Here is a 15,514-nt window from a genome sequence, read left to right on the forward strand (position 1 = left end):
CTTTGCCTCCAACTTTCACCCTGCCCTCACATTTACCTGGTCCATTATCGACACCTTCCTCCCCTTTCTTGATCTTTCCGTCTCTGGAGACGGCCTATCTACTGATATCTACTATAAGCCTACAGACTCTCACAGCTACCTGGACTATTCCTCTTCCCACCCTGTCTCTTGCAAAAAGGCTATCCCCTTCTCACAATTCCTCCATCTCCACCACATCTGCTCTCAGGATGAGGCTTTTCATTCCAGAACGAAGGAGATGTCTTCCTTTTTTAAACAAAGGGGCTTCCCTTCTTCCACCATCAACTCTGCTCTCAAATGCATCTCTCCCATTTCCCGCACATCTGCCCTCACCCCATCCGCCCGCCACCCCACTCAGGATAGGGTTCCCCTTGTCCTCACCTACCACCCCACCAGCCTCCGGGTCCAACATATAATTCTCCGTAACTTCTGCCACCTCCAACGGGATCTCACTACCAAGCACATCTTTCCCTCCCCCCCCTTTCTGCTTTCCATAGGGATCGCTCCCTACGCGACTCCCTTATCCCCTCGTCCCCCCCATCCCTTCCCACCGATCTCCCTCCTGGCACTTATCCTTGTAAGCGGAACAAGTGCTACACCTGCCCTTACACTTCCTCCCTCACCACCATTCAGGGCCCCAGACAGTCCTTCCAGGTGAGGTGACATTTCACCTGTGAGTCAGCTGGTGTGGTATACTGTGTCCGGTGCTCCTGGTGTGGCCTTTTATATATTGGTGAGACCCAACGCAGACTGGGAGACCGTTTCGCTGAACACCTACGCTCGGTCCGCCAGAGAAAGCAGGATCTCCCAGTGGCCACACATTTTAATTCCACGTCCCATTCCCATTCTGATATGTCTATCCATGGCCTCCTCTACTGTGTCAAAATGAATCCAAACTCAGGTTGAAGGAACAACACCTTATATACCGGCTGGGTAGCCTCCAACCTGATGGCATGAACATTGACTTCTCTAACTTCTGTTAATGCCCCTCCTCCCCTCCTTACCCCATCCCTGATATATTTAGTTTTCTCCCCCCCTCCTTTCTTTTTCTCTCTCTGCCCATCACTCTGCCTGTTCTCCATCTCCGTCTGGTGCTCCCCTCCCCCTTTCATTCTCCTGAGGCCTCCCGTCCCATGATCCTTTCCCTTCTCTAGCTCTGTGTCCCTTTTGCCAATCACCTTTCCAGCTCTTAGCTTCACCCCACCCCTCCAGTCTTCTCCTATCATTTTGTATTTTCCCCTCCCCCTCCTACTTTCAAATTTCATACTATCTCTCCTTTCAGTTAGTCCTGACGAAGGGTCTTGGCCCAAAACGTCGACAGCATTTCTCCCTATAGATGCTGCCTGGCCTGCTGTGTTCCATCAGCATTTTGTGTGCGTTGTTTGAATTTCCAGCATCTTCAGATTTGCTTGTCCTCACTGTTTTGAAAGCTTCCTTTTGTCTCCTATTCACTTCTCTTTCTCTTCCCACAGCCGGCCTAAACCAAGAGTATTTCCAGTATTTTCTCTTTTTGTTGTAATTTGATGAAACTTCCTTCCCCACCCCACCTCCATCAATAAGCCCCTTCTTCCATCTTCTTCCTGTTCCATGATTTTCATGACCAAAGCAGATGGTTCTTGATGAAGTCTTAGGCCTGAAACGTTAACTTCGTTTCTCTTTCCACATAAGCTAACCTGCTCAATATTTAGACCAGAAGACATAGGAGCGGAATTAGGCCATCTGGCCCATTGAGTCGGCTCCACCATTCAATCACGGCTGATCCTCCTTAACTCCATTTCCCTGCCTTCTCCCCATAACCTTTGATGCCATGTCCAATCAAGAACCTATCAATCTCTGTCTTAAATACACCCAATGACTGGGCCTCCACAGCTGCCTGTGGTAACAAATTCACCACCCTTTGGCCGAAGAACGTTCTCCACATTTCTGTTTTGAAAGTGCACCCCTCTATTCTGAGGCTGTGCTCTTTCGTCCAGACTCTCCCACCATGGGAAACATCCTCTCCACATCTACTCTGTCTAGGCCTTTCAACATTTGAAAGGTTTCAATGAGATTCCCCTCTCATCCTTCTAAATTCCAGCAAGTACAGACCAGAGCCATCACATGTTCCTCCGATGACAAGCCTTTTATTCGTGGGATCATCCTCCAGACCCTCACCAATGCCAGCACATTTCCAACATTTTCAGCTTATATGATAAAAGTTTTCTGCAACCTGTGTTCGCCGACTAATACTATGCAGAAAGTAACCACTAGAGGTAGATATTTTCTCATCCTCCCTCTAGGAAAGCAGTGATTAGTTGAAATTCAGTTGCTTAACAAGATGATTTTTAAGGGCATTGAGTGATGTAGGTATTGTTTGTGTAATATACCTTGTAAGAGTGAGGGTGAGACAGAAAACCAGAAAAGAACCTGTCTGAATCGTAACACCTATTCAATTTAAAATATGCTCACTTCCTGAAATAAGCAAAGTTGCCTTATGAGGAAGGGGTTGACAGGTTAAGCTTGCATCCTCTGGAAATGGGAAGATTGAAATGGGACTTGATTGAAATATATAAGATCCCGAGAGGTTTTGACAGGTTCGATGTACTGAGAATGTTTCTTCCTGCAGTAAAATCTGGAACTAGGAGTCACTGATTACACATTTAAGAGGTGAGGTGAAACTTTTTCTTTCATTCGTGAGTTTTCAAAACTCACTTCTTCGAAGGGTAGCAAAGAGGCCTTATAGATTCTTGATAAGCAAGAGGGACAAAGGTAAGACTGGAAAGCAGTGCTGAAGTCAGAAACATATTAACCATGACCTTAGTGAATGTTGTAGCAGGCCTGTATATATTAGCAGACGATGATTGACTTGAAGAAAAGGTCAATGCATTCTATAGGGCTAGACTTTGCTGCCAGGTCGCCAGTCTGGCTCCGGTTTACAGAAGTGAAGGTTGCAGCATTTTTAGTTAAAGGGTGCTTTAAAATACTTCTGCCAGGGTTTCAGCGCAAGTAGGGGAGGGCCCCAAGACAAGGCCTAGTTTAAAGAGGCTGAAAAAGAAGGACTTCAGTCAGTGATGCACCATCAATAACTCACTCTGAGACGTAAAGGCGAGATATTGGCTTTTATTGACTAAAGAAGGAACCAGCAGTGAGTGACCATCATACTACATCCTGGAGAATGAGGCAGAGAATCAGACCTCGATCGCCTTTATACAGGGGCCTGTGGGAGGAGCCACAGGAGCAGCCAGAAGGGGGCGCGTCCAGACAGGCACATAGTTCACCACAGTCAGGTAAATCCAGTTTTACAAGAACAATGTATCTTGAGGCAAGGATGAGCAGAGCAAGTGGACAAAAGTCCAAATTCCAAAGTAAGCTTATTATCGAAGTACATATATGTCACCATACACAACCCAGACACTTGGGTTCTTCCGGTCAATCCCAGTAAACACAATAGAGTCAATGAAGGGCCACACCCAACAGAATAGACAACAAACAATGTGCAAATAAATACAAAAGACTGTGCAAATACAAAAAGAAAGAGAAGAAAATACTAATAATACTAAGAGATTAGTCACCAGCTCAAAACAGAGCTCTAGCCACCCTGGAGTTCAATGTCACAGTGGTCCTTAATGTTTTCTCAACCTAAGTGGTAGATGATACTGTATATCCTATATTTCTCAGCCCAAAGCTGTATTTGAGATGTAACAGGACTCTCTACTCAGAGAGAGGCATCTTGAGTAGAGAAATCCTAATAAATCAGCCTTCCATGTGTACCTCAATTACAAACTTCCTAAATGTAAAGGTCCCTGTGCAGCTGTGAGCTGTGACCCTTTGCTGTTCATCTATTAACACAAGAATACTCGACCATTTCTTAGCATTTGGCAGCATTACTGCTGCCTACATCTCTAGCAAATTCCCAGGGATCATTACTAATCAGACCTGGAACCTGTACGTAACTATCTAGCTGCAAGAAAACATCAGAGAGACATATTCTGTAGCAGGGAGTTCGAATTATAACTTTACAATGAGTTTCAACTATTTACAAGACGTATCGACATATCTGAAAAATGTTCAGCATTCATTTTGAAAAGCATAGCTCTTAACTGATTAAACACAAGGCGACTTGTTGTGCAGCCATCCCCATTAATCACTCTGAACACTCACTGTAGACTAGAACAATATTGATTCGATGCCTGTGGCATGAACCGTGCATGAAATAGAATTTGTCAACACATCCTGCACAGCATAAGAGATACCCCTTGATCTCTATCACATAGACAAACAAGGGAAACAATCTTTTGGAAATCTATTAGTCACCTCCAAGTCTGTGTGACTCTTGAAATAATTTTCCTTTATTGTGTGCTAATTCAAATGAACAGTGTGATTGATACAAGTTATATTCACAAATCATTGCATTAAATACATGCCAAAATACATTTGGGATTGGCACAGGGTCCTCCGTGCAACATTCTAGTGCATGGTTCCCACTATGACAGGTGTTTCTCCTAGGCAGCAGCTTAGCATACCTGTGTAATAAAACAGCTGAAAATAGAAACTGCCATGCTGAGATTCTTGATGTTAACGTGTCCAAGTAGCCCGTCATGTTCAGTCAATATAATCATGCCATCAACGTTTTGTGTTACACAAATAATGGATTGTGTATTTGAGAGTAAAAATGAGCTAATTTATCCTTGGACATATGGGCCCTATGTACAACCTTAAATTGTATTAGTGAATGTTTGGCACATAACGATGATGTATTAACTAATTGAAGAATTCTATCCCAATTCTCACTAGAAATACTAAAACTAAGCTCTCTTTCCCAATCCTGTTTAGTCTTATAAAGGGGCTCTGAATGTATCTTCATAATTATATTATAAAGTTTTGAAATAAGCCCTTTTGAAAAGAGTCTAATTCAAATAAACTCTCCAAAGTATCTGAAGGCACAAAATTTGGAAACGTAGAGAGTACAGAACTTAAAAAATGTCTAATCTGTAAATATCTAAAAAAATGAAATCTCGGCAAGTTATATCTGTTGGATAATTGTTCAAAAGACATGAAACAATTATCTAAAAATAAATCAGAAAATCTTAGTAATCCCTTAGTTTTCCAAGCTGAATAAGCTTGATCTATAATGGAAGGGTGAAAAAAACAATTAGATACAATAGGATAGATGTCATTCTGAAATTGCATCTTTAACTCACATGTTTTGGTCGTGTTCATTTTTGGAGAAATATTGGAAAGATATTTTTGATATTATATCTGCGGTTTTGAATATTGATTTACAACCTCATCCTATTACCGCAATTTTTGGTTTACCAATGTTAGATTCACAGCATTTATCTTCTTCAGCCCGTCGAATGATTGCATTTCTAACTTTGATGGCTAGAAGATCTATATTGTTGAATTGGAAAGAAATTGATCCTCCCACTGTATTTAATTGGTTCTCTCAAACTATGTTATGTTTAAATTTAGAAAAAATTAGAAGTGGTACTTTTGAGACTTCTATTAAATTTGAAAAGTTATGGAGACCATTTATTCAACATTTTCATATGATGTAATATGACCCTTTGCCAAGTACATTTGATTTCCCAGCTTTTAGCTTATGTATTTTGAGAGGACCGGAAGTGACGGCATTGATGAATACTTATTTTTGTGAGATATTATAAACAGCCCACTTTTTTTTTTCCTTCTCTTTTGTTTGTTTTTTTTTCTTTTATATTACTTATTAGCTATAGTTATTAGATTAGATTAGTTAGTTCTGCATTATATAAATTTTTTTTGTTTTTTTTTTCTTTCTTTTTTCTGTTTTTTTTATATTATACATTATGAAATATTTAGATTTACTATGTCCATACATATATCTTATGGCTTATATCTTGGTAAACTCATTTATATTGTAACTATTATGTATGTTTTTTTTATATGTAATGGAATGTGTATGTTGGTAATTTCTTTATCAATATATCATCTGTATTCTGTCCATATTATTAATATTAATAAAAAGATTTAGAAAGAAAGGATTGTGTATTTAAAATTAATTAGGTATTAAATGTTGAGAGCCATAAATACCTCAGTGAGTAAATATAGCAAATGATGTGATATTGAAATACAGAGCAAAAAGGTCCCAGGTTTGACCATGGAGTGATTTCATTGCACATTTTTAGGTTTACTTGGCAAAATATAACTTGTCAGGGATGAATAATATTGATATTAAGGTAGAATCAGGAGAATATACCTGTAGTTTCCATTTATCTTCAGAGTTCATTTGTGAAAATTCAGATTATCTTCTTTAGCTGTCAAATAAACTCTGAAATAAGAGCCACACACACAAAATGCCGGAGAAACTCAGCAGACCAGGCAGCGTCTATGGAACTGAATAAACAGTCGATGTTGCAGGCTGACACCCTTTTTCATTTCCAGAGATGCTGCCTGACCTGCTGAGTTCCTCTAGCACTTTGTGTGTGTTGTTTTGGATTCCCAGCATCTGCAGAATCTCTTTTGATTTAAACTCTGAAATAATCTGGTTTATTGTATATGCTCATTGTAACTGCAGGTGTTTCATAAGAAATATTGACAAATTAATTGCTTAAGCCTGTAACTAAAAATTAAATACAAATTTCTCTATTATTAGTAATAATTAGAGTTGATTAATGATTGTATATATTCACATTTATGCTTTACTTCTTAGCCAACATTGATTGCCTCTGAGAAGGTGGCAGTAAGTCACCTTCTTAATCTGCCTTCTTGAATAACTGAAGTCCTTCTTCTGTAATGTTCTTGGGCAGGGGTTTCCGGGAATTAGATTCTGCAATAAAGAAGAACCAGCAATATGTATCCACTTCGAAGTGAACCAACAGGTGGTTTTGTTGTCATGCAGCTGTAGCCCTTGCTCATCTTGCTTGTTGAGATTGCAGGATTTGGCAAAGCTTGGGAGAGTACCTGCAGAACATATTGTAATGTCCAAACAGCTACAAGGCTCCAGTGGTGGAGTGACAATGATTAAGATGGTGGGTTGGGCACCAAACTAGCTGGATGCTGTGACTTGGGTCAACGGGACTTCCTTGAGAATTGGTGGAGCTATATTTAGCCAAGGAACTGGCAAGTATTATATCTTGTTCCTGATCTATCTTGACAATGTTGGCTAGGCTTTTGGATGACAGGAGCTGAGTCACATGTTGCAGGATAGCACCCTGTTCTTTTAGCCATATTTCCATGACTTGTCCAGTTGAACCTGTGGTCTTTGGTGACTTCCAGGATGTTAATCCTACTTCAGGTACACTGAAGTTCACCAGTGTAACCTCAAACGTATTCGTGTCAGAGGAGAGATGAACATATTGCTATAGCAGTAATATTTAACTAATAGCAGAACAAGGGTCAATGAAAAAACCTTCACAGTCAATGCTGTGCACCATTTATATTTGCATTTTTTTTGCTGAACGCTCCTGGATTCCCCGTTCCTTCAACCTGGACCCTTTCCTCATCCGAGATTTCCATCAAGACAGTCCAGATAAGCCTGGTGGTTTGCCTGGAGACTCCCGTTGGGGAGGGGAGTACTATCATGGTCCGGACCGTAAATTCCCCATTTTCTCCTATTTCTCTTTGATGACGGAACACCTGGTTTTTATCAAGACCTGCAGCATAAGAACCCTGGCTTTGCACCCACTAGTCGCCAGATCGTGGGTTTCACCAGTGTGGTAATTAATGTTTCCCGTCTGCTTAGGATTGTGTGTCCTAAGTTTTGCTTCAGTACCAAGGTTTATCTGTGAAACCCAGTCTCTCCGTGTCAAGATAAGTTTTCTAAGTTCTTCTCCAGTTCCGAGGTTTACCTGTGAAACCCAATCTCTCCATGTCAAGGTAAGTTCTGCCTGTCTCCTGCCTTCCTGCTCTCCCTCCTGTTTGCTGTTCAACGCTCACGGCCGCGTCTGCATCCTAACTCAATCTCCATGCCTGTGTCCTGCGCTTGGGTTTGCCTCGTTCATTGCAACAAGCTCAGTCAAAGAAACTCCTTTTGTTTAAAAACAGTAGAGCTTGGAATAATAACTGGCAAGTTATCACTGGGCTACACCAGTGCTTGGTAATAACTACCTCCCCCAACACAATTTCATCATTGCCTAATTACCAAAACACCCATTTTAATTCCATATTTACTATCATGACTCCACTTACAGTTAAGTGTAATGAATAATTAAAAATTACAATATTAAGAGAATTCAACTGTAAATCTAAATTAAGACAATAAATCTAAAAATGAATTTATCTATGACCCCCTAATCACCAAAGTCAGCAATTTATGGCCACTGCCCTCGAATGCTATTTTAAGTCTTAACTGAACAAAATATGGCAATATAATCAAAGAGAGAAGCAGCCTACCCAGACTTCTTGCACAAAATAATTCAATGACAGTCAGCACAAAAAAAAATACAAATGCAGTACCTTATTACTAATTATATACAGCCAAATATTTAGAAGCCTCTGGGGTTTATATATTTCACTCTGAGTCATTGTCCCAAGTGAAAATTAAAGGCTGTTCTCCTGCTGCTGGCTTTGAGCAAAATAAAGGTAGATCTACATGTCATGTTCAAATACTGTTCTATTTATTATTTGTATTAAATTAGCTAAAAGTAAAATATAGTTTATCTTCTTAAAAATGATTCTTTATGTTAAACAAAAACTACAGCTAAATGATGATGGATACAACATCTGATCACTTACTGGTGCTGGAAGTATTTCGGTCAGCTGGTTGGCGCAAGGGCTTGATTTTATCTTCACTTTCTCTTGCATTCTACAAAAGTTAAAAATTTATCTTCTCAACAAAAAAGCAGTGTAACAATAATCCCTGCATTAATGATCATTATGCAAAGAGTCTTGGAACCTATGGTAAGGTAAATTAACGACAGTCGATCAACTCTGAGAACTGAGTGTCTTTTGACCAACCATTTAGATTCTCTGGAAGAACTAATTGAAGTCATCAACCCAATACCAAAAGATACTGGCTACTTTTACACAAAACTGTTTACTATTTGTAAAGATTGCCTGAAAGTTTATAAAAGTCCTCACACAGTCATTTACAGCATTATAGGAAACAGAAATATGATGCTGATAGTAAAATTACTTCTCTCTGGTTGTAATATATTAGGAGCAAAATAGACAGCATATTCATCTGGATCTAAATCTTTTTTGTACCTTTGCTGATGCCTTAGATTAAATTGATCGATCACTTCAGTGTAAAAGTGATCCACCTTCCTAAAGTGACATTCCTCATTTAAAAATCTGAAGTTCAAATATTTGCTTTTTTCCCAGAGTCTGTTTTTAAAACAGGCACAGTCAACAGACCAGGCTACACAAGAAGTAAATTCAATGTGTTTCAAAACAATATGAACAGCTTTTTGCCAAAAGTGATAAGCACAATATTTTAGTGTTAAATTGTTTTCAGAATCTGGATGCTGGAAGAATGACAAAGGAGCCAAATGTTGTGTGTTCTATCTGCTCCTGTTAAATAACATTTTATACAGTGTCTATAAAAAGTATTCACCCCCCCCCCACAAGTTTTCATCTTTTATTGTTTTACAACATTTAATTTGGCTTTTTTGACACTGATCATCAGAAAAGACTCTTTTGTGTCGAAATGAAAACAAATTTTTACAAATTGGTTTAAATTTATGACGATTATTAAACACAAAATAATTGATTGCATAATTACTCACTCCCTTCAAGTCAGTATTTATTCGATACACCTTTGGCAGCAATTACAGCCTTGTGACTGTGTGGATAAGTCTCTATCAGTGTTGCACAACTCGACACCACAATTTTGCCCCATTCTTCTTTACAAAACTGCCCACGCTCTCGGACTGCATGGTGATCAAGAATGAACAGCCTTTTTCAAGTCCGGCCACAAATTCTCAACTGAATTGAGGTCTGGACTCTGACTTGGCCACTCCAGGACATTAACTTTGTTGTTTTCAAGCCATTCCTGTGTAGCTTTGGCTTTATGCTTGGAGTCATTGGCTTGATAGAAAACAAATCTTCTCCCAAGTCACAGATCTCTTGCAGACTGCATCAGGTTTTCCTCCAGGATTTCCCTGTTTTTTGCTGCATTCATTTTACCCTCTACCTTCACAAGCCTTCCAGGGCCTGATGCAGTGAAGCATCCCCACAGCATGATGCAGCCTCCACCATGCTTCACGGTCGGGATGGTGTGTTTTTGATGATGTGTGGTGTTTGGCTTACACCAAACATAGCGTTTAGCCTGAAGGCCAAAAAGCTCAATTTTGGTTTCATCAGACCACAGAACCCACTTCCAGCTGACTTCAGGGTCTCCCACATGTAAACTCTAGCTGAGATTTCATGTGAGTTTTTTCCAGCAGTGGCTTTCTCTTCACCACTCTCCCATAAAATTGCAAATGATGAAGCACCTGGGTAACAGTTGTTGTATGCACAGTCTCTCCCATCTCAGCCAGTGAAGCTTGTAACCCCTCCAGGGTTGTCATAGGTCTCTTGGTGGCCTCCCTCACTAGTCCCTTCTTGCACGGTCACTCAGTTTTTGAGGACGGCCTGCTCTAGGCAGATCTACAGCTGTGCCATATTCTTTCCATTTCTTTTTTTTTGTAATTTATTTTTTTATTGAAGTTCATCAAGCAAACAGTTCCATAAGATGTATTTCAGACATTGTACATATATATCACAAAATCTCCACAAAGTATTTATCTGAGGTATACACTTATAGAAAAGAATGGAAAGAAAAAACAAGCAAAAGGAAAGAACTATGTACAAGTAGGGAGTGATCTTTTTTTTTACAACAGATTCATTGATTTGTGAGAATAAAATCAGGCCTATGAGGCATTATGTAGTTAAAACATCTTTCCCAGTATGAATCAAATTGTTCCAGCTTATGATTAACAGATGCTGTTACCTTCTGCATTTTGTAAATGTCCATTGTAATTTCCATCCATGTATTTAAAGTTGGGCTCTCCTGCGATAACCATTTCCTAGTAAGAGTCTTTTTACTAGCCACCAACAGTATATTCATTAAATATTTATCTCTTTTCAACCATTCTTGAGGTATATATCCAAAATATATGGTCTTACTCTCCAAGGGTATTTCACATTTAAAGTTGTCTTGTAGGGCATCGTGTATCCCCCTCCAATGGTTTTTGATAACAGGGCAGTCCCAAAAAATATGATAATGATTTGCATTTTGATTTCCACAATTTCTCCAGCAAACAGGGAGATTACTATCATAATGGGATTTCTGAGAGGGTGTAATAAAATAACTTAACAAGTTTTTCCATCCAAACTCCCTCTATTTCTGTGAATTGGTACACTTCCATTGGTATCTCCATATTGTTGTCCATTCTTCCTCAGACATAATTATCCCTCCCTCCTTCTCCCATTTCGTTTTAATGTATGAAGTCGAATGTGTTTTAGGATTTGACAACCCCTTATACATGCTTGAAATGATTCTACTACCATTATCTGAATTATATGCTTTTCTAAAGAGCTCTATCAAGCATGTATTTGCCTTGGTTACATTTTTAAGATTCTTATTAACATATTGTCGCATCTGTAAATACTGATAAAAATCTTGTTTTTCTAATAAGTGTTTCTCTTTAAGCATTTCAAAACTGAACAGTGTTCCTTCTTTCATTATGTTGCAAAGAACTGTTATTCCTTTAGCTGTTCAGTCCTTAAATCTAGCATCCAATTTATTTGGTGTAAAATCAGAGTCATATGCACACCATTTAAGAATAGCAATATCTCTCTTTAGATTATATTCTTTTATAGTAGTTTTCCATATTTTAAGAGTCAATTTCACCCATGGGTTATCAATAGTATTTATGTACCTTTGCAGGTTGTTATCAGCCAAAATTGCTTGTATGGGGATGGGAAGTACCCGCTCCTCAATGTTTTTCCATTGAGCGTCATATGATGGGTTGCACCAACATATCACAGCTCTCAACTGTGCCACAAAATAATAATCTCTAAGAGAAGGCAAGCCCCATCTCCCCCTTTTCCTTTGCTAATTGCAAAGTTTTGAGACAAACTCTAGGCCTTTTACCCTGCCAAATATACCTTGATAGCATCTTGTTCCATTCATTGAATTGATTTTGATTAATCTCTATTGGTAGGGTCTGAAAGAGATAGAACAGCGTGGTATGAGGAAAGGCTGTCCTTTAAGTCCTCTATTATTTGACATCATTTCGGAACCTTTAGCCATTGCATTTGTTAATCACCTAATATTTTTGGTATTACCTGTGGGGAAGGTATCATTTAATATAAGTTATCATTTAATGCTGATGATTTGTTACTATACATATCTGACCCTGAGAGATCTATTCCTGCTATTTCATCCTTGCTTGCTCAGTTTAGTAGCTTTTCTGGTTACAATCTGAACTTTAATGAGAGTGAATTATTTCCATTAAATATGCAAGTTCCAATTTATAAACACTTACCATTTAAAGTTGTCACAGATCATTTTACTTATTTGGGTATTAAAATTACCAAGAAACATAAGGATTTATTTAAGGTTAATTTTTTACCTTTAATTAACCAAATCAAGCAACTTGTTACCAGGTGGTCCCCATTATCTCTGTCATTGGTTGGTCGAATTAATACTATCAAGATGATAGTATTACCCAAATTTTTATATTTATTTCAAGCATTACCAATTTTTATTCCTAAATCTTTTTTTGATATTATTGACTCCAAAATAACTTCATATGTGTGGCAGAATAAAAATTATTTGGATGGAGGTGCGGAGTTATTGACGCTACTGTGTATATTTGACATAATGCAATGGCCCATGTTGGTTAGGTTTTTTTTTCTGATTTACTCTATTTTTCCATAATTACTATGAGTTTGCGAGGTTATTATATATGGATTATCATCTATTTGTATTTAAACTTTAAACTATTAATTATGTACTCTCAAACTCTCTGTATTCATGTTTCATTTATGTTTGTTTAAAAATTAATAAAAAGCTTTAAAAAGAAAGAATGAAAGAGATAGAACAGACTAGGCAGTATATTCATTTTAATAGACTCAGTCCTTGAACTGAGACTGAAAAAAAGAATCAGGCTCCATCTTGCCACATCTTCCTTAATTTTTTAATATAAAGGCTGATAATTACATTCTGATAATCTTGCCAAATCTTTTAGCATAATGATGCCCAAATATTTGAAAGACTCTGTGTGCCATGCCCAGGGGTATTGACTTTCAATTTCTCTTGGTGGGCTATAGTAATTTGAAAGTAATTGGGTTTTATCTATGTTGATCTTGTATCCTGATAATTGACCATTTTGTTCAAAGGATTGCATCAATTTAGGCAAAGAGTATGTTGGTTGCCCTAGATGGATCAAAATTTATGCTCTGTCCCTTTAATAGTAATTCCCCTGATACCTTCATTTTGTCTGATGTATTGAGCTAATGGTTCCAGATATAACGCGAAGAGTAGTGGTGACCATGCACAACCCTGTCTCGTGCCCCTTTCTAGGGTAAGACTATTTGATAAATATCCATTGATTTTAATCCTAGCAGTAGGATTGTCATATAGTGTCTGTATAGTTTTAATAATTGTGTCTTGGAAACCAAATCTATGTAAAACTCTGTAAAGAAAATTCCAATTAACCGAATCAAATGCTTTTTCAGCGTCTACGGTTATCACTATTGCTTCGATTTTATTTTTTTGTATATGATCCATAATGTGAAGTGTCCTTCGTATATTGTCTTGAGTCTGGCGTTGTCGTATAAAACCTGTCTGATCATTACGTATCAGTATGGGTAGAAACTCCTCTAATCATTTGGCCATGATGGAGGTAAATAACTTAAAATCTACATTAAGAACAGATATTGGTCTAAATGACCAGCATTCCATTTTATCCTTGCCTTCTTTTGGTATAGCTGAGATTATCGCTTCCTTCCAACTGGGTGGCATTTGTGCTTTTTTTAGAGCCCAGTTCAGTGTGGGGAGTAAAACAGGAATTAACTCATTTTTAAATTCTTTGTACCACTCTGCCATATACCCATCTGATCCTGGTGACTTGCTTAATTTAAGCCTACTAATTGCAGCTTTTAATTCAACTTCAGTTATGTCAGCAGTCATCCTTCTATCTTGTTCTTTGCTTAAAATGGGTAACTCTAGAGAATTCAAGAAGGTATCAATTTAGGTTATGCTCCCCACTGGAACTTTGGAATATAGCATTTTGTAAAACACTTCAAAAGCTTCTTGAATTTCACTTAGCTTTTTTTTTTAATCATTTTCGTTCTTGGGTCCCTAATTCTATGAATTGTATTTTCTGCTATCTTTTTTTCCAGTTGCCACGCCAGTATTTTCATAGATTTCGATCCACTTTCATAATGTCTGTGTTTCAGAATCATTAAGTTTTTCCTGATTTCTTGCGTAGCCAAATTATTTATTCCATTCCTAATTTTTAAAATTTCCCCTAATGTATCCTGTGCCAAATTCGATTTGTGTTTTTCTCTGGTTCCTTCAGCCTATTTTGTAATTCCTCTAATGTTTTATTCCTTATTTTCTTCTTATATGATGATATCGCTACAATTTTTCAATCTTAAGACCGCCTTCAGAGTATTCCATTAAATGGGAGGTGAAACCTCTCCATTATCATTAAATTCTAAGTAGAGACCAATTTCTTTTTTAATTTGTTCCTTAAAGTACGGATCATTGAGTAGACTTGAATTTAGTTTCCAAGTGGTATTCTTTGGTTGTAGGTCAAAATCAACAGATAAATATATAGGTGCATGGTCACTTACATCTATTGTCCCAATTCCACAGGTTTTTATTTTGTCTTTGTCTTTTCCAAATGTTATGAAATAGTCTATTCTTGTATATACAGAATGTGGAGCAGAATAATGAGTGTAATCCCTTCTGTCAGGGAAAAGGTCCCTCCATATATCTATTAAACCAACATCCTCAAAAAGTGTATTAACTTTCTTATGTAAAGATTTTGTTTCATAGGTTTTTCTATTGGAAGAGTCTAAGTTTGGTTGTAATTGTAAATTTAAGTCTCCCCCACATATCAGGAAACTTTCTGTTTCCGTTACCGTAATATCAGTAATTTTCTGAAAGAAACCAATATCACTTCCCGGCGGTATATATTTGACAGAGTAACTGAATTTCCATCCATATTCCCCCTTACCAGAGTATATCTGCCTTCTTTATCTCCCATTTCGAATATTTTTTCAAAATTTAGCTTACTTGAGATAAGAATAGCAACTCCTCTCCTATGTCCTGATTTATATGAGGAGAAAAACAGATTAGTGAAGCCCATTCTCTTTAGTTTTTTATGCTCATTATCACTTAAATGAGTTTCCTGTAAATATACTACATGGGCTTGTTCTTTTTTCATTCTGGATAAAATTCTCTTACATTTGATTGGATTTAATAGCCCACTTACATTAAAAGAAATGAATTTTACCTTGTCCTTAGCAATCTGTATTTATCTGTCAATGTATCATTGAAATTAGAATAAAACTTAATCGATCTACTCCCTGAACAAATAAG

At 37.8% G+C, this 15,514-nt stretch overlaps 1 protein-coding gene across 1 annotated transcript in view; it reads right to left on the reverse strand.

Moving 5' to 3' along the window:
- LOC132405209 (cyclin-dependent kinase-like 2) overlaps positions 1 to 15,514 on the reverse strand; it is an 87,231-nt gene that overhangs the window by 27,238 nt on the left and 44,479 nt on the right. Inside the window, exons 10-11 of the mRNA XM_059989899.1 lie at positions 8,710 to 8,779; positions 6,725 to 6,802 (exon numbers count right to left, since the gene is read on the reverse strand). Coding sequence (XP_059845882.1) covers positions 6,725 to 6,802; positions 8,710 to 8,779 — 148 coding nt within the window. The remainder of the gene's footprint in view (positions 1 to 6,724; positions 6,803 to 8,709; positions 8,780 to 15,514) is intronic.

The sequence above is a fragment of the Hypanus sabinus genome, chromosome 15, assembly GCF_030144855.1.
Source record: "Hypanus sabinus isolate sHypSab1 chromosome 15, sHypSab1.hap1, whole genome shotgun sequence".
NCBI lineage: Eukaryota > Metazoa > Chordata > Chondrichthyes > Myliobatiformes > Dasyatidae > Hypanus > Hypanus sabinus.